The sequence below is a fragment of the Lontra canadensis genome, unplaced genomic scaffold (assembly GCF_010015895.1).
Source record: "Lontra canadensis isolate GAN:19392208 unplaced genomic scaffold, GSC_riverotter_1.0 scaffold16, whole genome shotgun sequence".
Taxonomy (NCBI): Eukaryota; Metazoa; Chordata; class Mammalia; order Carnivora; family Mustelidae; genus Lontra; species Lontra canadensis.
Genome location: NW_022631010.1, coordinates 21,377,026 through 21,399,117, shown reverse-complemented (window position 1 = coordinate 21,399,117; position 22,092 = coordinate 21,377,026). Strand labels below are relative to the sequence as shown.

The 22,092-nt window shown below is 46.4% G+C and overlaps 1 protein-coding gene across 9 annotated transcripts in view; it reads right to left on the bottom strand.

Moving 5' to 3' along the window:
- Positions 1-22,092, bottom strand: part of RIN2 (Ras and Rab interactor 2) — a 174,438-nt gene that overhangs the window by 19,053 nt on the left and 133,293 nt on the right. For 8 of the 9 annotated variants that reach the window (XM_032859279.1, XM_032859284.1, XM_032859278.1 and 5 more), the window contains 4 exons: positions 18,685-18,796; positions 14,799-14,871; positions 9,427-9,518; positions 5,100-6,248 (listed from right to left, as the gene is read on the bottom strand). In XM_032859279.1, coding sequence (XP_032715170.1) covers positions 5,100-6,248; positions 9,427-9,518; positions 14,799-14,871; positions 18,685-18,796 — 1,426 coding nt within the window. Of the gene's footprint in view, positions 1-5,099; positions 6,249-9,426; positions 9,519-14,798; positions 14,872-18,684; positions 18,797-22,092 lie in introns of those variants that run through there. The other variant, XM_032859285.1, reaches the window with a different exon arrangement.

The window sequence follows — 22,092 nt, the reverse complement described above, 5'->3', positions numbered from 1 at the left end:
TCCTGCCCTGGCCTGTAGACAGACTGGGGGAGCGAGGCAAGCCTGGAGGTGGGTCCCGGGAGGGTGAGGGCTCCGTCTATAGATAAGACAGCCAATCGGGGACCATTCTGTTGGCAGAAGTAAGGTAGCGGTGGACATGTCCAACTCTTAAAGATGCTGATGCCTCCATTTCAATCAACAAACACATCCTTTCAAATGTCCCCTTGCTCACACTCTCAATCACTGTCAGATTCCTCTTTTGCCTGATGATGTTTCCTGCCCAGCAGGTGCTGATGACTCTCTTGAGATGGAAGATTCTTGGGATGTAGTCAGAAAACACTCTAGCACAAACCTTATTTTGTGATGCCATCCCAGTTCCCACCTTGTTAGCAAGGGCTCTCTTTCTCTGAATTCCTGAGCTACCCATTTCCTTGCACAGCATATCATGGAGTAGGGGACTTCTAACAGAGATCCTTAACTCCAGAGTTGTGACCCTTCTTTTAGTTGCTATGATTAACCCAATTTTTGATGTCCCAAGGCAAAAACTATACAACAAATTGATGCCCCATGGGAAAAAAAAGAGGTGCTTCTAGCTGGTGTCCTCTCTTTAATTTTCAAAACTAACATAAGCATTCTTTTTATATCTTGCAAGAGGTCAATTTTTCTCCTTTCTCTCTACCCTCTGCCAGCTGTACAAGGACATTCCCTCCTTGCAGGTGTTATGATCACATGGTCTAGATTAGAAGTCAGACTCAAGGTTCTAATCTCATCTTGGCACCAATATGCTCCTCTGGTCAAATCTCTCAGAATGACCCTTAATCTAAAAAAGAGAAGATAATTACTCAAGGGCTTGAATGAAACTGAAATACAAATTAAAAAACAATTCACACTGGATACTGAAGCTTGAGGAAGCAAAGTGGTAGTAATTGTTTAACTACTAGGGAGTCACTTCAAACCCCCTTTCTTATTTGTGCTATGCTTTCTGGTGTCTAACCACTTCTCAGTATTGTTTGCTATTAAAGAAACAAAAATCACATATTTACAAATTGAGTTTAAAGATAAGTTTTCTTTAAATAATTAAAATGTTCTTCAGAGAAAATACAAGTTTTAGTACATAGCAATTAAATAAAGCAGAACACTATTGTATTGATTTTTTTGCTACTGCGTTTTAGGACTACAAATACTTGTGGGGTTTTTTTTTCCCCCTATGGTTGTTGACAGTCCATGGTGGGCAGTTCAAACAAAATAGAAAATTTGAGAAGAGTAAAATTTTTGGAGTTAGAGAAATTTTGTTTTTCTTGAAACAAACCTTGAAAACGGGGATTTCCCAAGATTAACGTTAGATCAGAAATGAAAATTCTTTTGCTTGAATAAAATAATAAAAAAAAAAAAACCACTGACCACAAAAATGCAACAAGTTCTGCAGAGTGGAAGTTTCATGATCAGAAATTTTGAACTGATATCTCCCATTGGCTGAAAAAGACCAGAGCAAGACTGGTATGATGGGCAAGCTCACCCAAGAGGAACAAACATGATAGAAAAATGAGAAATGTCGCAACCTGTCTCTATTTTACAGGGTAGGACAGGCCAGTCCTGAGTATACCTCGCTTCAGGTGAAGTTACCGATCCCACGACTTTCTCACAGGACCTGAAATTGTGTGCGGTTTTTGTAAAAGCATCTGTTTGTCCTTTCTTGTACCATTTTGTAGGGTACGGGGGAATGAGAGTGAGCAGAGAGCTCTCCAGAAGGGAAACAACATGTGGGGGCTTGACTCATGTAGGAACTCACCATGTCTTACCCCCATTGGCTTCATTCCCAGCCAGGAGAGTGAAGCTGATGTCAATCCACTGACATTGATTCAAGACCCTCGAAATGGCAGGGCTTCCTGGTGATCGTGCTTTAAAGGGCAGTCTAAACAGAATGTAAAATCTCCATACTAGGACACAACCATTTAGAGTGGCCATTTTCTTCATTTTTGAGGTTGGTTACTTATCATTTTACACTCACCTAGAAAGTGCTGGCCAGAAGGGCTGTGAAAAGATATATGGAGTGGCACTGAGTGAGAGCTGCTTAGTGTTTCACTGGCTTTTCTCTAGACAACCGAAGAAGCACTCTCTGAAGAAGACAGATTAGCACCACCTCTAGATCCTAATTGTAGACATGCATGCGTTCCTATAGTCATTTTTCACATATGAATGACAGCTCTAATTCTATGTGGGTTAAGCAAGTGAAATGCCTCTTCCACCTCCCTTGATTTCAGGACAGACATTCTGTAAATGCAGGCTTTATATGTAAATTCCCACCTCTTGGTTCAGAGCGATCACCTTCCAAAGTTGTGGGAATGGAGGACAGGACTAGACTGGCATTCTTGAACAGACTAAGGAGCATTAGCAGATACCTGTTCAGAACCAGCTTGAGGCTTGGTATTCTGGAGATGGCATTCAAAGTGAATCCATTCAGAGTGAATCCATTAAAAGTTAATTACTTCCTTCTGGGAAGTGAGATACGGTAGGAATATGCAAACAATTGAGAAAAGATCTTGGTAGAATCCAAGCTCCCCTACTTATCAGCACTGAAACCCTCTACAAGTCACTTCTTATATCTTGGCCTCTGTTCTTGAATTTGCAAAAGATGAATAATATCTATGTAACTGTACTGACCTTGAGTTGGTTAATGAGGCTCAAAGCAGTGACTGTATCAACCAGTCTAGAGTAAACTAGTGAGCACTTCACTCACGAGGATGTCAAAGACTATCAGGTCAAGTCCCGTTTTTTGTCAGAGTCCTAACCAAGTGACTTACACACTGAAGGGGGTTGGTTTTCTGATAATCTTTCCTCTCCAGCTGGGCAAGTGTTGAGTTTCTCAGGTTGACCTCTGCTCTGGTTCACCTTCCTCTTAATTTCAAAAGCCCAGCCCATTCATTGTACTTTCAACACAGAATGATGCTTTCATGGGGGAAGCAACATGCCACGAGGTACTTGCTTTCATGCAAAGGTTTCAAAAACCAAAACAAGCCAATCAAAAAGTGAGGCAATGCTTAGTTGGCCACACCCACACCTCCTTACAGAACTGTAGTCTGAGCTGCCTCTTCCAAATGCTGCACCTGCTGGTTACTAGCTAGTGTAGCCTGGGGACAAAGGGCTCCACCTGGCGAAGCCCTGCGTCCCCCACCCCACTGGGGATGCCCATGCCTGCTTCACAGGGGTGAGGCCAGGCCCTGCTGACATCACTTGGCCAGAACCCTGGCTCATAGGAGAGGCTCCAAAGATGTCAACATCCCTTCTTGTCATGACCTTAGATTTTAAATTAAAAGCTGCCTCCTTCTAGAGCAGCAAAGTGTATGCCTATTTTTGGAGAAAATGAGCCCTTGTGCTCTGAAAGCAGGTACCATATCTGAACTTCCCTTCAAAAGAAGCTGGCAGAAGGGCCTCCCGGGGAACAGCACTCTGGTGGGTGCTTACCAGAGTCTCTGTAGGGAAGGAAAGGAAGGCCCCTGTTCCCTCGGGAACCTTGTCCCTGTGGGCTGGTTGGCGCTGTGGCCCACATAGCTTGGTGCTGACATCAGTGCCCGCCTGGCTCCCCCCACAGGACTCCCCCAGAAGAAGATTCCCCCCCCCCCCCGTTCAGTGTGCCTGTGACTATGGTATGGGAGCTGGTCTCCCCTGAGGGGCAGGTTCCCAGTGGGATAGGGGACAGGATGGCCTGGGTGGCTATTCTGCCTTCCCCAAGAAACCTTTTCCAGTTTGAAGCACACCACGAGGGCACATTCCTTCCAGCTTCTCTCCTCAGCAACACCCGACTCTAACCCCGCCCCATCAACCAGGCTCAAACCATGAGAAAACAAACAAGGCTTTGATTCCTTTGTGAGAAAATCAAAGAGCTGCTGAAACTTACTTAAAGGAGAAAGAGACAGAGAGAGAGAGAAAGAGAGAAAGAGAGAGAGAGAAAGGGACAGAGAGAAAGGGAGGGAGAGGGAGAGAGAGAGAGAGACTACTCTCTACCACATACTGTTTACTACTTTCAACAAAGAGACTCAACCAGAAAGAAGAAATCTGGGTTTAGCTTTATTAACTGCCTGGAAATATCTGGTAGCTCTTTCGGCTGTGGCTGCCCAGTGAATGAGGTTTCTGAAATTAGCCTTTTAGAGTCAATCTTCTGAAATTAAAATAAAAAAAAAAAGAGAGAGAGAGAGTGAGAGAGAGAAAAGTCTTTGCAACTCTCTTGCCCTGGAAAAAAAGACGCCTTGCCAAATTCAAATTTTCCTTGGCCAAAGTAACTATTAACAATCAGCCCTTCGATGAGGTTATAAAGAAAATATTTCCCCTTGACTTCGGAGAAAACACCTTTCATGTGACCTCCAAATATGTTACTTATTTGAAAAGCACACAAAATAAACCTGTCTTTTCCTTTTACTCTCTCTCTCTTTTTTTTTTTTTTGCTTACTCCAAAACCGTGTTGCTTAAGGAATTCTACAGCATCAAAAGCCAGCAGGGCCGTTCCCCTTTCGGTAAAAGGGTGACAGGGTGGTGGTCCCACGGGGCTTCCAGAATTAGGGCTGTCCTGGTTACTGAGCTGTCACTTGTCACACAGGTGTGGTCACTATGGAAACTCATCCAGTGGCACAGCCGTGAGGGCTGCACCCTTGCAAACGCACGCCTTCCCTCAGTGAAAACAGTCCTTTCCAAAGAAAGCAGAGGGAAACACCCTCCCAGAAGACAGCACAAATCCCTTTCTATTCAGGTGCTGCCTGCAGAGACACATTTTCATGTTGTGTGACACACAACATGCCACGGCTGTGCCCGACACACAGCCCGAAATCAGGTGGGTCACTGGACCCTCAGAAGGCACACTCTACCCTTGAACAGAACCATTCAGGGGTTCCCATCCACAGCTCCCCAAAACAGTCGCAAGCCCGCGACTCAGCTCTACGGTGAGGCTGCTTTAAGAGGCTAGGGTGCCATTCCAGTGGGCAGAGGGCATGGAGCATGTTGCTGTTTTGAACCCCAGAGAAAACTTCAGCCAAGAGCCCTGCCACAGGGATGCACTGTTCTACGAGGTTACCGGACAATTTCTGTTTAAAAAGAAAAAAAAAAAAAAAAAAGGCCAAGTGGGGACTTACCGATTTGGTCTTCGGGGATCAGCGACTCGATGGGGGGGTCCAGCTCTGAGCTCTGAGCCAAATAGTTCTTCACCTGGGTCATGAACTGCCGGATGGTCTGCAGCATGTCGGTGCTCGACACGTGGCACTCCTTATTCTCCTGCAGAAAACTCACGTAGTCCTGCACCAGGCAGCCAAAATAGGTGCACTTGTCCCGGGACAGCTCCGCGATCCTCCGGACCATGCGCTTCTCGGGCGTCATGAAGGAGCTGAACACGCCGCTCATCTTGCGCAGCTGGGACTTGACGAGCTTGGGCAGCACGAAGGAGCTGTTCCTCTTCTTTTTGGACTTGATGGGGGGGGCCATGGTCTCCTGGTCACTCTCTTCTTCGCAGTCCTCCAGGCTGCTGTTGGTGTCCGCCTCATAGCCGAACAGGGGCATGCTGCGGTCGAACTCCAGCGAGTCGGAGGAGGAAGTGGAAATGCTCATGTCGCTCAGCCTCTGTCTGCCTCCATGCCACGCGGGCCGTGATTCAGGGCCGACGGCCCTTGTGCAATCCCCCGGGGCCTCCGCAGGCGGGGCCCCACCTGGCCTGCCAGCTGTGCGGGGCTCCGGCTCCTCCGGCTCCTCCGGCTCCCGTTCCTGGCCGGGACGAGGCCGGCCACCGGTCAAGGTCTTTGCGCTGCCTTCCGCCTCTAGAAAAGAAGCCTGCTTCTTCAGCCGGGGTGGAGGGATGGGGGTTGGTTTCGTTCCAAGCAGAGCTACGTTCCCATGTTTGTTATGGTTGACTGTTTCTGGCATGCTCGCCTGGGCTTCGGTCCTGGACAGCTGAGGGCTTGTGTGGAGACTATTAATAGCGGGTGGCGGGGGCCTGGGTGGGGGGGACCGAGGCCTCTCGGTGCCATTCGCGTTGGGAGTCCTGGTGCAGGGCCGTTTCAGGCCTCCACTGAGGTCCTGGCTGTGCACTTTCAAGAAAAGAGGATTAATAAAACACAGGGCTCCGTTGGTCTGGCTGCACTCCAGCTCCGAAGGCGTCCTGGTTTTTATAGAATGCACTCCATTTATAAGGCAGAGCTGACGAGAGGCAGGACAAACACCGTCTGAGGAGAGAGGCCTATGGGGAGGTGGAGGGTTTGGGGGTTTGTTGTCAGCTGGAGAGCTCCAAAAATCTGAAAGTCATTATCAGTGAACACAAGAATGTAAATACAGTACTCTCGGGCCATTCCTTCACAAATTAAAAAAAAAAAAAAAACACACTTGCATGACAACACACGTCTTTGAAGGGGGAGGCGCCACACTTGGGTGTTTTGTTTTTCTTTTTCTTTTTTCTTTTTTGCTTTAACAGCATTCCCTTACTGGAAAGGGTAGAAGTGGTGCCAGGCCCAGCTGCGGGCTCCCAGGAAGGCTCCAGGGTCTTTTCACCTTCAAAGCCCTTGAGAAACGGCTTGGCCAACATACAAAGCCAGCCCAGCCTTTGCACAGGTGAGGAAAGGACTGAATTGTTACAGGATAAGGCTGGAGAAGGCCACGGAGCTCCCCAACTTGCTTTACAAAAACAGAGCTTACTCGCAGAGCAAGCCACCCTTTCCAAGCCACTTCTCCTGGAGATGCCCTCCGGAGGACCTGGCAGTTCCCCTTTAATGGGCCGGACCAGCAGCTGGGCCTGGGGATGTTACACAATCTGCTTGGGGTTTTACATGTTCAGCATTAAAACCCCAAAAGGAGGAAAAATACGCACATGGAACCCATCAGCAGAAAAAAAGGACAGCAGACCTATGCAAACACTAAGTGCAAGTTCAACCCTTTATCTTTATCTTAGTGGTTAGCTGCCCACACTCCCTAAATCCGAGCCCTCCTTACCACTATGGCTACACGCACTCAACACTCTGGAGCAGTGCACATTGCTTACTGTAGCTAAACGGACCTATGTCACTTACATATGGGGCTCAGGTTTCCACGCAAATCGTGGGAGACGGAGATGGTGATAACTGTCGTCTGTTGTGATTTCCATTCGGATTAGGTTTATTCTCTCTCTACAGCTTTGCCTTGTTGTGGTTGCCTAAAATGTGTTTCTTTCCTATGGGCCCAAAATGGCTGACCATGGGGGACAGCGGGGAGGCTCTCACTGGGAGCCCTTTGTCCTGTCCTCTCTGTGTTGTAAACACACCTGAGAGTGTCACCTGCTTCCTCTTTCCCTTCCTTTCCTTCTCTCTGGCTCTGTGCTGTCCAAGAGCCACTGCCACAGAGGCATTCAATTTTAAATTTCACTTCATGTCAATCAATTAAATTTAAAAAACAGGCATGCAGTTCGATTACGGGCAAACGTTGAAGTAGTTTTGGAACTAGGGTACGTTACGTGAATGTAGTTTTTCAACTGTAAATTTAATGAAATCTGAATACAGTTCACGTGTTTCTGATGAAAATTTAATGCCCATAGAGAGATGTGCTGTAAGGATAAAACACATGCTGGATTCCAACACTTAGTGTGAAAAAAAAAAAAAGAATGTAAAATATCTCATTAATGCCTTTGAAGTATTGCTTTTATTGCATCAATAATTTTAAAAACATTGCTTCCATGTCGAAATATTTCAGATCTAGTACAAAAAATAAAATAAATCATAAAAATTAATTTCACCCGTGCCTTTTAAATTTTCTTTAATGGGACTACCAGAAAATTTAAAATTACACACTGGCTTGCGTTAAATGCATTTCTCTTGCCCAGTGTAGGTCTTAGTGGAATGGCTCTCACCACCTTTGGGTCTTAGTGCTGCCGCCACTCCTAGACTTTATAAGGCTTAGTACATATAGCTCCCACGAATGTATTTCCTCCCATATGGATTATGGAAGGGGAAGGGACGGACGCTATTAACTTTGACCCCTTGGTGTGGGGCCTATCACATAGCAGACCTCTAGAAACGTTTGTTGGAAGGACAAATAAATGAAGAACAGAGTTGTAGAAAGTGCTGTCTCTTCACAAAATGAATAATGTGTACACTGAAAATTACAAGCTGGGTATGCATTAATTGGGCCTCATTTGCTTCTGGTCAGTGGCCATTAGGACAAGGTATTTTTGTGTTTATCTCCGCAGGACACATACACTGACCTTCAGTCCTTCAGCCCCGGCATGAAGCAGGCACTGCCCACTGACCACAGAACCAGGAGTTCTGTGGCTGGAGGTCGGCTGTGAAAACAGACCTGGTGCTGGTCTTCAAGAGGCCAGCAATCTAGTTGGTTATATTCACTTAAATTCGGGAAATGTCTTAAACTCTCTCCGAAGGCATCTGAAACTCCAGTGCAAGAGATGGCATAGCTTTTCAGCAGGGACATTTATCCTACCCTAGTATTTTTACTAGGAATCCGTTTCCCAATCCCACTACCTAATTACCCATCAGACAGGTCTCAGACAGATGGAGCCATTCTTTTGAAGCAATTGTAGCTTGAGAAAGAGTCTGAATCTGTCCCTAGGCTTCTTATAGGTGCTAGGAGCCCTGGTACTTGCATTTCAGCATCTCAAATTTCCATTCCAATACTATGGCCTTCTTGTTAATCTTTTAGAAGACTGAAGCCCTAAAAATCTAAAGAGAATCTCCCCTTCCAATCTGGGGGAAAAGCTTCCCCTCCCCCCAAAGTTAAACCCACACAAATTCCTCAGGGCAATGGGACAAGGAAGTGAAATTGGGTGAACTGTATGTCCCGATCCATTGTCAACCAACGTCCAAAAGCATGGTGTTGCATTTAGGGGCGTTGGCAAAGGGGCGGGAGAGGGAAGCCAGTGCCCAGCTGATCAGAGTGAAGATGCATGGCAGGATAGGGGACACGGCCCAGGACACCAGGACTGACACTGAACAACCACAGAGGAAGTGAGACAGATGTTACTTGAGATGCCTACATGATCAAATTCCCCAAAGCACAGAAGTGCCGTCAATGCCCATGTGTTCTTCTAGAACAAAACGCGTGCACGTGAGATGTGCTGTGCTGTTTCCCTTTCTGCCAAGCACTGCCTTTCCCCAGTAAGACTCCGCAGAAAGGAAAGATAGGACCCATTACAGAAGTTTGTGTTCCATCAGGACGTGGACTTTTAGGGTAGCTTCAATTCATTGACGGGAGACACTCAGAGATGTCGGGGTTTCCCGGGCCAACAGAGGGCTTACCTCTGAGAGTCAGTTCAGTGTCTGACTTAGAAAAAAGACTCTTAGTATGTTGCGATTCTGGGACCTCACGGCCCTGTGAGCAAGTTTTGCCATGGAGATGGGGATTATTTTTTGATGGAACAGTATATCACCAGCCAACATTAGCTCTGCTCCACAGATCATTTCAGGAGAGAACTGGGCAGGGGCACCCACTTACTTAGTCCCAGCTGGGCTAGTTCTTCAAGCCGAGCCTCAGTCATGGCTGTTGAAATGGCATAAGGCAACTTCAAGGTAAACGGCAGAACGTCCCTGATTTTTCAAAAAAGAGAATATTTGTAATTATGTGTCTTGTTTCTGTCTCTTGTTTGCATTTCATCCTAGAGATGTTTTAGCTTCGATTGCAATGTCCTAAGGAGACACTATATCATACCTAACGAGACCTTGTCTTTACTGGGGACGGAACTGCAAGATTACTATTCTTGCCTCTAGTGACACTGGGGACAGACTGAGAGAGGGGCTGACTGGTTTGGTATCTGTAATGAGGAAAAAATTTCCTCCATGGGGTAGCTGACCTGTATCTAGTATTAATATCAGAATCCCTATGTTGGTGGATCTTACATATATATACATAAAACATTACGTACTAATTTGCCACATGTTCTGAACATGGGCCCCAACTCATTGAGCAGGACGGTGTAATCTTAAACAGAGGTTTATGATCTCATGTCCTTACACACGGCAGATTCTCCACCACTATCTGTCAGTTTTACTCTGACATCTTCCAGCTAGAGCCCACGCATTGGGGGTTATATGCTGGATACAAAACTTCCTCCTGTTTTAAGGTAAAGCTTCTCTATCTGTAATGTACACATGAATCCCTGGGAGTCTTGTTTTACTGCACGCTCTGATTCAGGAGGTCTGGGTGAGGCTGGAGATCCAGCATTTCTGGCATTTCTCACCGCCGATGTTGCTGCTGCTGCCACCCCTGCGCCACGCTCTGAGTAGGGAGGCAAATGGAAAGGACTTCATGCAACAACCCTGGCCCCAAGCAGCATGGCACCATGTGTGCACCAGCAAACACAAGCACCCAACATCATAGACCGACAGGCCCAATAGGAAGAAGCTGAACTGAGCTGGCACTAGGGTCCTTCCACGGCCAGCGAATAGTGCCACCACAAGTACATGCATGGACCACGAACTCTTTCTTTCTCTGAAAGGGCAAAAGCAAACCTAACAAACATCTGCTCATTTTCATATTCAAGGGGGTAGCATTGGTGCCTCCCCACACCCCAGGGCTCACATAATGCCATGCCTGATGATGACAGGGAGAAAGCCTGTTTTGAATAAATGAATGAATGAATATGCAATAACAATGGTGACTTATCCAAAAAGAAATTATTTGTTTCAGTGGTGGTATTGGTCTTACAAAAAAAAGAACTCAGGGGCACCTGGGTGGCTCAGTTGGTTCAGCATTGGACTCTTGGCTCAGGTCATGATCTCAGGGTCTTGGGATCAATCCCTGCATCAGGCTCTGCACTCAGTGGGGAGTCTGCTTGTGGGCTCTCTCTCCCTCTCCCTCTGCCCCTCCCTCTGCTCATGCTCTCTCTCAAATAAATAAATCTTTTTTTTAAAAAAGGAATTTACTCATTCATTCAACAAATGTTTATGATCATCTATGATGTGCCAGACACTGTTGTAGGTACTGATAACAGACAAAAGACCCTGCCTGCCTACAGGGAGTGTCACTCCAGTGAACACCAAAAGACAATGAACAAATATGCAGTTTATAGAACAGGAGAAAGGGATGTGTGCCACAGATTTTAATATATGTGCAAAAGGGGAATAACAAAGAGTATTCAAGAGTGACAGTTGGCCAGAGAGGGCCCCATGAACAGGTAGCATTTGAGTGAAGATTTAAATGGATCAGGGTGCAAACCATGAAAGAAAGAACTTCTTAGGCATAGGAAGCAGCAGGTGCAAAGGCCCTGTGGTGGGAGAGGGTCTGGTATATATGAAGAACAGCAAGGAGGCCATCATGGCTGAGGTGCAGTAAGTGAGGGACAAAATGTAGAGCTTCCACCTGTATTTTGTCTACACAAGAGACCGTGAAAACCTCCACTGAAGAGAATAACTATCCCAAACAACTTGTTTACAGTAAGATTAGGCAACATTCTAAACTGAATCAGATTAAATGTGGATGACTAGAGAATTCTGGAACCCCTGAAGCTGTTGACAATGAATAACAAATGAGTAAGGTCAATGAAAAGAGCAAAACACGAACACAATGTCATTTATCGCATTGCCTCCAATATAGCGTTCACATAAATATTAGGGGGTGGCAGTCAGGAGGCAGCTCTTTCCTGAGCTGTCAATCCTGGGTCACCCTGTTTCCAGGGACCCTTTTGTCTCCCTCCAAATGGTGTGAGCACCTGCTTCTTCTTGTCCACTTGCATCCTTTCTGGATGAAGCAGGCGGAGCCTTGGGGGGGAATGGCAGCGTCTATAATAGTTGTTGTCCCACCGGGGAGAGGCAATGACTCAGATTATAATCTTAAAGGAAGATTAATGGGAAGCAGAACTTTGTAACACCAGAGCATCATATAAATATATGTTTCTACGGCTGCAAAAACTTAATTAAAATCTTCCTTCTTTAGACAATTTGGGGGAAAGCCATATACGACAAAACCAACCTCTGTTTATTTTAAGCCTTTATCTTGCCCAGCGCAGTACCTGGAGCTTAAACGTCACATGGCTGATTTTTCTTAAGGGCACGTATGACAGGAAACCACACCTGTATTTCACTAATGGGTGTTTTTCAGCTTTGATCTACTGGAACATTAGATGTTGCCCATGAGTCCTTTTCCACGGCACCAGCTAAGGGCACAAGGTGGCATCTCCTCACACACACACACACACACACACACACACACACACACACAGAGTCACTTCCCTCTCTCTTTATCCTGTTAAGAAAAGGAGCCCTGATTCTAAAACCTACGTAACGGACAAAATAAAGCTAGCTTAGGTATAAATGTTTCACTCAAGAGTTTTAGGACACACAGAATTTACTTTTGAACCTTTGCTCTGTATGTCATGTTTCTAAAGCGGAAGAGACTAACTCTTGAGTATTTACTACTGCACCAAGCATTGTAACTCACGTTGTACCCACCCAGGCCCCTAGGAAGAAGCTCTGAGGTCCTGCATTCTGTGGGTTAGGAGCACAGGACAGCATAGATGCAGAGGTCTCTGTACCCACCCACAGAGCTGATGTGGAATTAAGTGGGGCCAGGAACCCAGTTACACTGGACCCCAAGGTCCATGGAGGGGTGCTGTACAGTGGCAAGATATGAGCTCTGGCATCATGGCAGGACTGGGTTTAAATCCAATTTCTGCCACATATTAATTAAACAATTGTGGTAAGTGTCCCACTCTCTGAGCCATGGTGTCTTCACGATCTTAATTCCAGGGTTGCCATGAGGATTAGAAATGATATAAATATGGTGTCTAGCACCTATATAGAAAGCCCCTGAAAATACCATTAACCTTAATCAATGGTAATTAAGAACTATTATTTCCTCTAGCTCTTTGCGACTCGAAGTATAATTGCAGAACCAGCAGCATTGGCCTCGTGACCCGGGAGACTGTTGGAAATGCAGACTCGCCAACGCTGCTCTGGACCCCCTGAATGGGAATCTGCATTGTAACAAGATTCCAGGTGACTCTAGTGTGCATAAATCTTTGTGGGGCAGCGCTCTCTAAGGTTGCTGAACTGACAGCGAGCTCCCAGGCATTCGTGGCCAAGGTCTGCATCTCATTTGTGTCCTCAGCCAAACTCTTCAGCTACCTTCCTGATGTGACCAGTCACATGCTGACTGATTCATCAATTCTCTAGCCTAGTGCACCTATGCATATGCATTCCGAGGGGCTGGAGGACACCAGGGCTGACAGCCCAACCACTTTCTCTATGTGAATACATTTACGTACCAGTAACCAACTAGAGCATTTCAAAAATATTGCAGTCAGACTGGGTCAAATCAGGTACTGTTGCCTAAGAACACTGATTCAGGTAAACGAGTAATGTAAAGCATTGGAGGAGAAACAAAAACATGAAGAACTTTTGCCTTTTGTATTTGGAGGGGAAAAAAATAGGAAAACGAATCTCAGGGCTCTCTGATCACAAAATGTCAATGTGGGGATTTTTCCATCAGTACCTTATATTGGCACCATGCTTTGTAGTGTAGGGAAGGCTTTCATGTGCTTTATCTCCTTCAACCATCAAATAGCCCTGGACGTCAGGTTAACCAGCCTCTTGTGAATACTGAGGGGAGAGATGGTATCTTTCGTATACTGTTGCCAAATACTATGTTATAGGCGTAACGATTTTTCACAACAGGACAGCCAACAAGCCAACTCTGCAGAGTAAGCCAACTCCACCTCCAATCAACATGCTAGGTCGAAATTCACTTTTGGGAGCTGGTTGGCCTCCAACCAGAGCAGGTGTGGATTCCTGGAGCCAGTGGGGGCTCCTGCACTGGTTTCTTCTTCTTTCTGGGCGGGAGATATTCACCCTTACACAGGCCAAGAGCTCTTGCCCACTGGGTCCAACTCCTTGGCTTCCTCCCCTGGGTGATCAGCCCTGCAGGTCCCCACTGTAAGTTCCTCCCCACCCTCAGGCCATTGACGGTGTGGTTTTACCTGCGTGGTGACGTCTAGGGGTCAACTGCTCAGTGCCTTCCCCTGGGAGGGTCTAGACCAACAGGTACAACAAACATCTAACTCCATCTTTGAGAATGGACTCGACCCTTAAATTAATATCAAGGAAAGGAACCCCAAACAAGCTTCTCCACTTCAGACTGGGATGGCTGCAAGACATGATCTTTGGAAAGACCCCAGGAGTGTAAGCCTGTCTGTGCTCTATCGGCTGCAACAGGCATAGAGAGAAGCCAAGGGGGCCTGCGTGGAGGTCATGTCGGTCTCTGCAGATGACGACTATGAATTCTGAGTCATCAAAAGAACACTCCACTTGAAAAACTATGATGGCTAGAAAGGAAAGAAACAGGGAGCACCTTCAACGACTCACAGATTCCCCACATTAACATGGAGATTTGGGGCCGAACTACTTGTATTCTAACACAGTTGCATGAGGGCATGGGCACTGAGTGGGCCTGGAGAACAGTGATGCAAGATTATGGGCTGGTTTATGGAGCCCATATTTCCAGCATCCCTTGGAGAGTTTGCAGAAACATTATCAGGGACCTTTAAATGTTAGGGGTCTTCATCGTGGGTCCCTTTATGTGTGTGCCTGTGTGCACATATGTGTACACGTGTGTCTGTTTTCCTACCTGACAGGTCTAGGTGAAAGAAGTCAAGGGCATAGCTTGAAGACATGGGCATATTAATTTGAATGGGCCAGCATAGTATTTTGATACTACCTGGCAGAGGGGACTTGGTGACTGTTTTAATTCATAATCAATCCCTCCAGGGACATCTCCCAGACCCCTCTGCCCAGCTTTCATCCAGAAACCCTGAGGCCATTTACACAGCATGCACTAAGCAGGTGCTTGAGATCGTAAGAGGTGTAGAGTCTTACCTGCTAATGCAATAGAAAGCAATGAGCCGGAATAAATCCGCAAAACTGATTCCTGAGCCTTCCAGGGAAAAGGCTGCAAAAGAGAAGATTTCAGAAACCAGCTGAGTGTCCCGGAGAATTGTTTTGGGAAAGGAAAGGTCCTCTGCTGTTGTTTGCTGCATGTGTAGGACCCTCTCTGTGCTCTCAAACCAGCTGCTATGCAGCTTATCAGAACCAGCTGCAGCGAGGATGTGTGTCACCCAGAAACAGACCAGTAGAGTCCATGGCCTAGAAGTCCAGGCCCTGACTCATGCTCTAGTGCTTGGTAAACAGACCAGCACAGGCACAAATTGCACAACTATCTTCTTCTTTTTTTTTTTTTAATTTAAAAACATGAGGTACTTGGGTGGCTCAGTCCATTGAGCATCTGCCTTTAGCTCAGGTCATGATTCCAGGGTTCTGAGGTTGAGTCCCACATTGGGCTCCCTGCTCAGCAGGGAGTCTGCATCTCTCTCTCCCTCTGCCTGCTGCTCCTCCTGCTTGTGTTCTCTCTCTGTGTCAAATAAAGAAATAAAATCTTAAAAAATAAAATTCAAACACGAAGTTGGGGAAGGGGCAAGGGGCTGGTCAGGCCAGCCTGCAAGGCCATGAGCATACAACAATGCTGGGGAAACACTGAAGCCCCCGCTGCCCTTGACCCTCTTTGGGTAGATTGGTAAACCTACTGGGTCACATTCCTCTTTTCCAAAATAGGCCACCTCTGGTTAAGACACAAAGCCAAAGGAGTACAAAGCTTGGAGAAAAAACACAAGGTTCTAGTAAATTAGCTCTGGGGTAAATTCAGCAGGGAAGATTCTAAAACCCATTTACTTTGAATGCCCCTACCTGCCACCACTAAGTGCACAAGCTTCCCAGTGACCATGAGCTGGCAAGACAGTGAACCATCCTGCACATGTTCCCAAGGGCAGGACAGTGAGGGTTTGACTTTAGATACTTACAAATTTGCCAACCACTCCTCACGCCGTGTCTGCCAAAATGCCACTCAGGCAGTCATCCTTCCAAAAACATTCCAAATAGCCTCAGCCTTGTGAAGATCTCCTCGGTTTCTCAATCAGTTTTTCTCCCTCTTATGACACTCCGAATCCTCACTTACATTGTTTATTATCTGCATATGTTGTTTTATTGCTTATTTAGTATCTCTGTAGCACCCCAAACACACCTATGCCTCTACATATACACCATGACAGACAGACAGAAACAGAAATATGCACATGCACCACAATTTAACTAATTAAGTAGGGGGAAGCTGATGTGGGGGTCGGCTAACCTCTCCTAGCCTTGGTTTTCTCATCTGTACAATGGACAAGAATAGCACTTTCCCTCTCTCTCAGAAAGGTAGGAGTGGAAACTGAAATTTTAAAAACATGGAGTAATTGTATGTAAGTGATGAATCACTAAATTCTACTCCAGAAACCAATATTACACTGTGTGTTAACCAAGTCAAATTTAATTAAAAAAAAAAAAAAGTAAACAAACACCACGATCTGGGCATTAGGTGTACTGGTTGCTACTTTCTCTTAGGTGTCATTTTCTCAGCTGACAGACCAAAGAAATACACGAGTGTACTAACCTATGTAAATACATTTGACTACTGATATTCCCTGCATGTAGCCGTCTGTAGTGATATCAAGAGAAAAATGAGTTCTTACTGATGTCTCCAACACTAATCCTTACCACATGGATCATTCTAGTCTATAACCTCCCCCTCCAACAGTGAGGAACATGGCTCCCACCATCCACCATCATTTACTTCATTGTTCAAGTCCAGTATCCATGTATAGTGGCATCCGAATTGTTAACCTGTTTCCCTGTGGGAGGCCACTTTTAGAACTACCGTATCTTACTCATGTGGTGTTCCTTTTGCCATAATACCATTTAGGCAAGTAAAATCTGTTTATTACCTAAAAAAATAAAATACAATTAAATTAACTTAAGAATGGGGTGAGTCATGTGAAAGCAGTCTATACAAATATGAGCTGGTCTTTACTATTAAACCATATTGTCCAGATGTTATGACAAGGTATCTGTGTTTCTAGAAAGTCCTTCCTTTCTCAATCCACCTCCATTCCCTGGCCAGGAAGGGCCATCATGGTGGGACCAAGACCTGTGGTAACTAGTCACAAGGGAATGCTTTGCTCAGAACAACTTTTTCAACCACGGTAAGTCCTCTGGATGGGAAGAGGGAACTGATACAAATCTTGACACAATACAGAGGAAAAATCTTCAGCCAGGAGGAAGCTAAGATGAACACCAAGAAAGCTTTAAAGTGCAAACACTAACTGTACTTACTGTAGGGGGGCTAGAAGGGGGCTTCCAGGCTAACTTACCACGCTTCACTCTGGATATGAGAAGGGATGTAAAAACCAGTTAGATCTATCACTTCTTGGCTAGCCAACTTCCAAAAGCTACTGCAGCGTTGACTTTCCTCACTTAAATTTTTATCCATTGTCTTTAGAATGGAGGGTTTGCAATCTATCTTGTGATTACCTCCTCGTGCAAATTCACTGGTATGAGCCACACACCAGGGTCACTGACCCTTCGTGGAGGTTTTCCTGGGCATCAGTAACCTTGTGAAGCCTGGAGGAAACACATCACAAGGCCCAGGTTGACAGCTGAACCTGAGGCTGACCTCAAAGAGGCTGGCAGGTTTCACTTCTGCTGGAAATGTCTCCTCTAGACTCCGTGAAGGTTCAGGAGTCTAAAGGAGACCATGAACTCCAGGCTGAGTATAATCCCTTCCCTGCTCTTCAACTGACCTCAGAACCTTCACTTTCTTCAAAAGTGGGGACTGAGGCTTGCTTAGGTGGAAACTGGGGAGCAAGCGAACATCGTGGCCTCAGTCTTGCTATAGAGAGAGTCGCTGGGCCTCCAAACTCACCACTCCTGTCCTTCCCGTCTCAGCTTGTTAACCCATGCTTTCTTTCTTTGTTTTTATTATGTTACATTAGTCACCATACAGTACATCATTAGTTTTTGATGGAGTGTTCCATGATTCATTGTTTGTGTGTAACACCCAGTGCTCCATGTGATACGTGCCCTCCTTAATACCCATCACTGAGCCAACTCATCCCCTCACCCCTCTCCTCTCTAAAACCCTCAGTTTGTTTCTCGGAGTCCATGGTCTCTCATGGTTCATCTCCCGCTCCGATGAAGCCTTCCCCTTTGGGGCACAGAGTCACAGCAGATCCCTTCCCGGAAGCTGCCAATACATCAGCACTATGTGTTCCCTTTTGTATTTAAAACATGGCCTCCTAAGACTTCACATTTTCAGGGATTGCTGAATAGCAGAAAGAAAACCAAAGCCACCTTTCTCCCTTCAAAACTTCTGCCAGCTAATTTATTTTCAGAGGGCTGGATTCTGCCTCTGATGAGGAGCATTTCATAGACAACTGAACAGTGATTGTCTGGAGGGAACATGTCCGCTCAAGGGTAATTCACAAAGATGTGCAGACACATGCCTTCACATGCCATCCCATAAAAAGGCCCAATTGCTACAGCTTTTCCTGTGGGTTAGTCATCAGTAAACCTAGGAACCAAATCCACGCTCTACTTAACTGGGGAGGGGCAAGAAAGCCAACCTGCCATGTGCCAAGCAGTGGGCTGCACACAGGCTGTTTACTTAAACCATTAACAGCTCCCTGATGCTGCCATCACCCCATTATCCTGACAAGAAAACCAAGGCTCCCTGGGTAGGTTACCTGCCCAGTCACCGAGTAAAGTAGTAACTGTGCCAGGACTCAGACTCATGTCTGTCTGTCTTGAAGGGCAAGCTCTGTCCACTTCCACTTGCTTGGGTGACTAGAGGCCCTCCCATCAACCAGGACTTCACCATCCAGTGACCACTTACTGTACGTGCTTTCCTTTATGGCAAATTCCTTGAGAGGGGCTCCAAATTCACAGGGTAGGCGAAGGGAGAGAACCTTCTTCTGCATTTTGGTGGATTTGCGAACCAGGAATATCTAGTGGAGGGGAAAAAAAATCAAGCTTAGGAACTATCTAGAAGGTGAGAAGCTGAGCATGTGATTTCCTGCACACGCGATGTCCATGACTAGAATGCCCTTCATAACTAAACCTCAAGGCTCAACCAGGGACACTCTACTGCCAGCAAAGGGACTCTCAACAAGCATGCCCCAGCTGCCTTCCTTTGATAACTGGCTTCAAAAGAATCCTACTTTCCCTTTGACAGAATCTTCTCCAGGAGACCAATGCTTCCTCAGTCTGCAGAAGCCATTTCAGTTTGGTGATTGTTTTATAGCTCTTGTTATGTGTTCTCTAGCCCACGTCTTCCATGGGTACCGTGGTTGATGAACCCAGATTCTAAACAGGAGTAACATGGCTAAACCCTAGGAGGTGAATTGGGAGTTCACTGGCTAATTTGGCTCATGGGTATATTTATGAGAGAAAATTAAATTTGTGGGGCATCTGAGTGGTTCAGTTGAGCATCTGACTCTTAATTTCAGCCCTGATCATGATCCCGGGGTTGTGGGATCGAGCCCCACATCGGGCTCCATGCTTAGTGGAGTCTGCTTCTCCTGTTCTCCTTCTGCCCCTCCCCCCACACTCTCTCTCTCTCAAATAAACAGATGAATCTTAAAAAGAAAAAAAAAAAAGGAGAGAGAAAGAAAATTAAACTTATTTCTAAGAGTGAAAAAGCAGGTTTTTAAAATTAAAATCAGAGTTTCTACCTTGTCTTAGAAAACAGCATGATATGGCAAAATCAGTTATGGTGAAACAATTGCTGGAGCTAAAAATGGCTGCCCCATTAGGGAGGTAGGGAGGTAATGCTTTGAGGTTCCCCGAAGCCAACACCAAGGCTGCAGGTCCATTTACACCTGACTCACCCCAATTTGTGACAATCTCTCTTCCGGTTCTAATACTGTCTTCAGGTGTGTGCTTTAAGCCAACCCAACTCCCACCGTCCAACTCAAGCCGCCATTCTGACCTCCGACACTGCAGAGGCAACTATGCCCTATAATGCTAGGCACTGCACAACTCCAGGGGGCACCAATTCCCTAGGCTATAAATCAAACGGTGTCCCCTAGATTGTGCAGTGAGACAGCCTGGCTGAGTTCTGGTTCCCTTCTGGATGGAGTACATGGCCCTTCTCCAAGGACCCTATCCTGTCTTGCTTCTCTAACTACTTCTCTATCCCCTGCATTCGGACACGATGCTCTCTGCTCCCTTATTATCATTTCACCTCATCTTCACTCCCCTCCATATGTCCAGTCAGTATCTCCCAAGAAAATTCTTCTGGGTGGAGGTGGGAGGGCGGCTGTGGGGATTGGGTGTCTGCTGAGAGGGAATTAGGAAGACCTTTGAGTTCTCTCTTCTCTCCCAGCAGTCACAGCGAGGCAGCCATGGGATAGAATACATCTAATAGCCAGTTCTGGGAGTCAGTGCTTCTGGGACACCCTAAAACTGAAACAGAGATTTCAAACACTATCCCTATGGGTAGAAAAGCCCAAAGCCCTGCTGGGAGCCAGGGGTTGGTTGGCGGAGTAGAAGTTTCATTCCTTTGTGCAGGTGGGGGTCTCCCTGAAACCGGGGGGTCAGGGGGAGTAAAGTCTCATTTCCTGAATGTCTGCAGCTTTTTAGAACAGAGATTGTTAAAGTCGGGCCTGTAGACCAAATCTATCCTGCGGCCTGTTTTTATACATAAAGCTTTATTGAAACAAAGCCACACTCCTTCACTTACATGCTGTCTGTGGTTGCAGCTGCACTATGAGGCAGAGCTGAGAGGTTCTGACAGATTCTATGGCCCACAAAGCCAAAAATATTTACACTTTGGCCTTTTACAGAAAGTCTGCCGATTCTTGTCCTAGGATGGAGAGGATTAAGGACCCACGATACCATGGCAGGACTTTGAAATCTTCCTTCCTCTCACACCTGCTTTTCCTTCTCTGCAGCATTGTTGCTTCCGGTGCACTCTGGCCTATTCCGACCCATGCTGCTGCTCCCTTCCTCCACCTGCCCTCCGCCTGCCCTCAGCTTGCCCTACCTTGTCAGGCAGGTCTGTCCAGGGATCAAGTAGGTAGACAGACGGAACATTCTGCCTGACTTGTTCCCCACAGGTCTCAGCAGGAATGGACGCGCCACATGGAAGCGCCAGGACGCTTCCCCTGGAGGGAAGCCAGGAAGGGAAGGGAACTGTTGCTTAGCAACAGGGTGACCTCCCTCTTCAGAACGTTTGTGCAGAAATGCAGGAGCAGACAACTTGACCTCCAAAAAGTGGGGGCCCCATAGACATGGGTCCTGATCATACAGACCCAGACTAGAGCCAACGACCTGGCATGTTGGCCAAGGAATTTTCCACAAAGATGATCAAATAGTGCACCTAGTCACCCTGAGCATGTTCCAACATTAGTCTCAGTCCCGTCTGTTTCTGTCTGATGAGAAACAAAGACTCACTTATAAGTCAAAAAATGATAACAGAGAGGCTCTGGCTGATAGGAAACTCAAGAAAGTTTATTCTTGTGCCCAATTGCCACAACATTCTCAGCTGGCTATGATGGAGGATCCCCGCCCCCCTTTACTCCCTTCCTTCTCCATTTTTTCTTAGTTTCTATCTCTTGTCATGAGTTGTTCCGAGTCTCACTTTATCTGTGATTTATTGTATTTATCCTTTCTTGGGAAGTAGATATGGTGCATAAGCACTGTCCAACTTCCTGCGTTGGAAACATTTTATACTCCACACCATCATCCTATGGGGTAGCCTCCAGCTGTCTGTGGCTAGTGAGCACTTCAAATGTGGCTAGTGCAACTGAGGAGCTGAATTTCTAATTTAATTTAATTAATGCAAATTTAAATAGCCACACAGGGCAAGTGCCTACCATACTGAACAGCACAGGACACCAACCACTGAATGACATTTTTTGAGGAACCTCTATAGAGTCGTGGAGTGGTCTTGATTAAGAGACTGGTGTTGGGTAGACAGTAGCTGAAGAAACGTAACTGGGCCGTGAGCCCGGTGGAAAGTCACTGAGGAAACCCAAGAGAAACAAGATTACATCAGCAACCAGAGCAGACAAGCCTATGGACACAGAACTTTGGAACTTTTGAAGTCCCAAGTTGGATGGCTAAGCCCTGTCAGGGATTCCAGGCTCAGAATGAAAACAATAGGGGCAGCTGAGGACCCCAAAACCAGGTTCATCCTCAGTGTTGAGGCCCAAGAAGTTAGCCCAGGGCCTCCAGCCAGGGGCCTTCCTCATTACCCAGATGCTCTGTCACCCTGCCCAGTCCTGGACCTCCCTCTGTA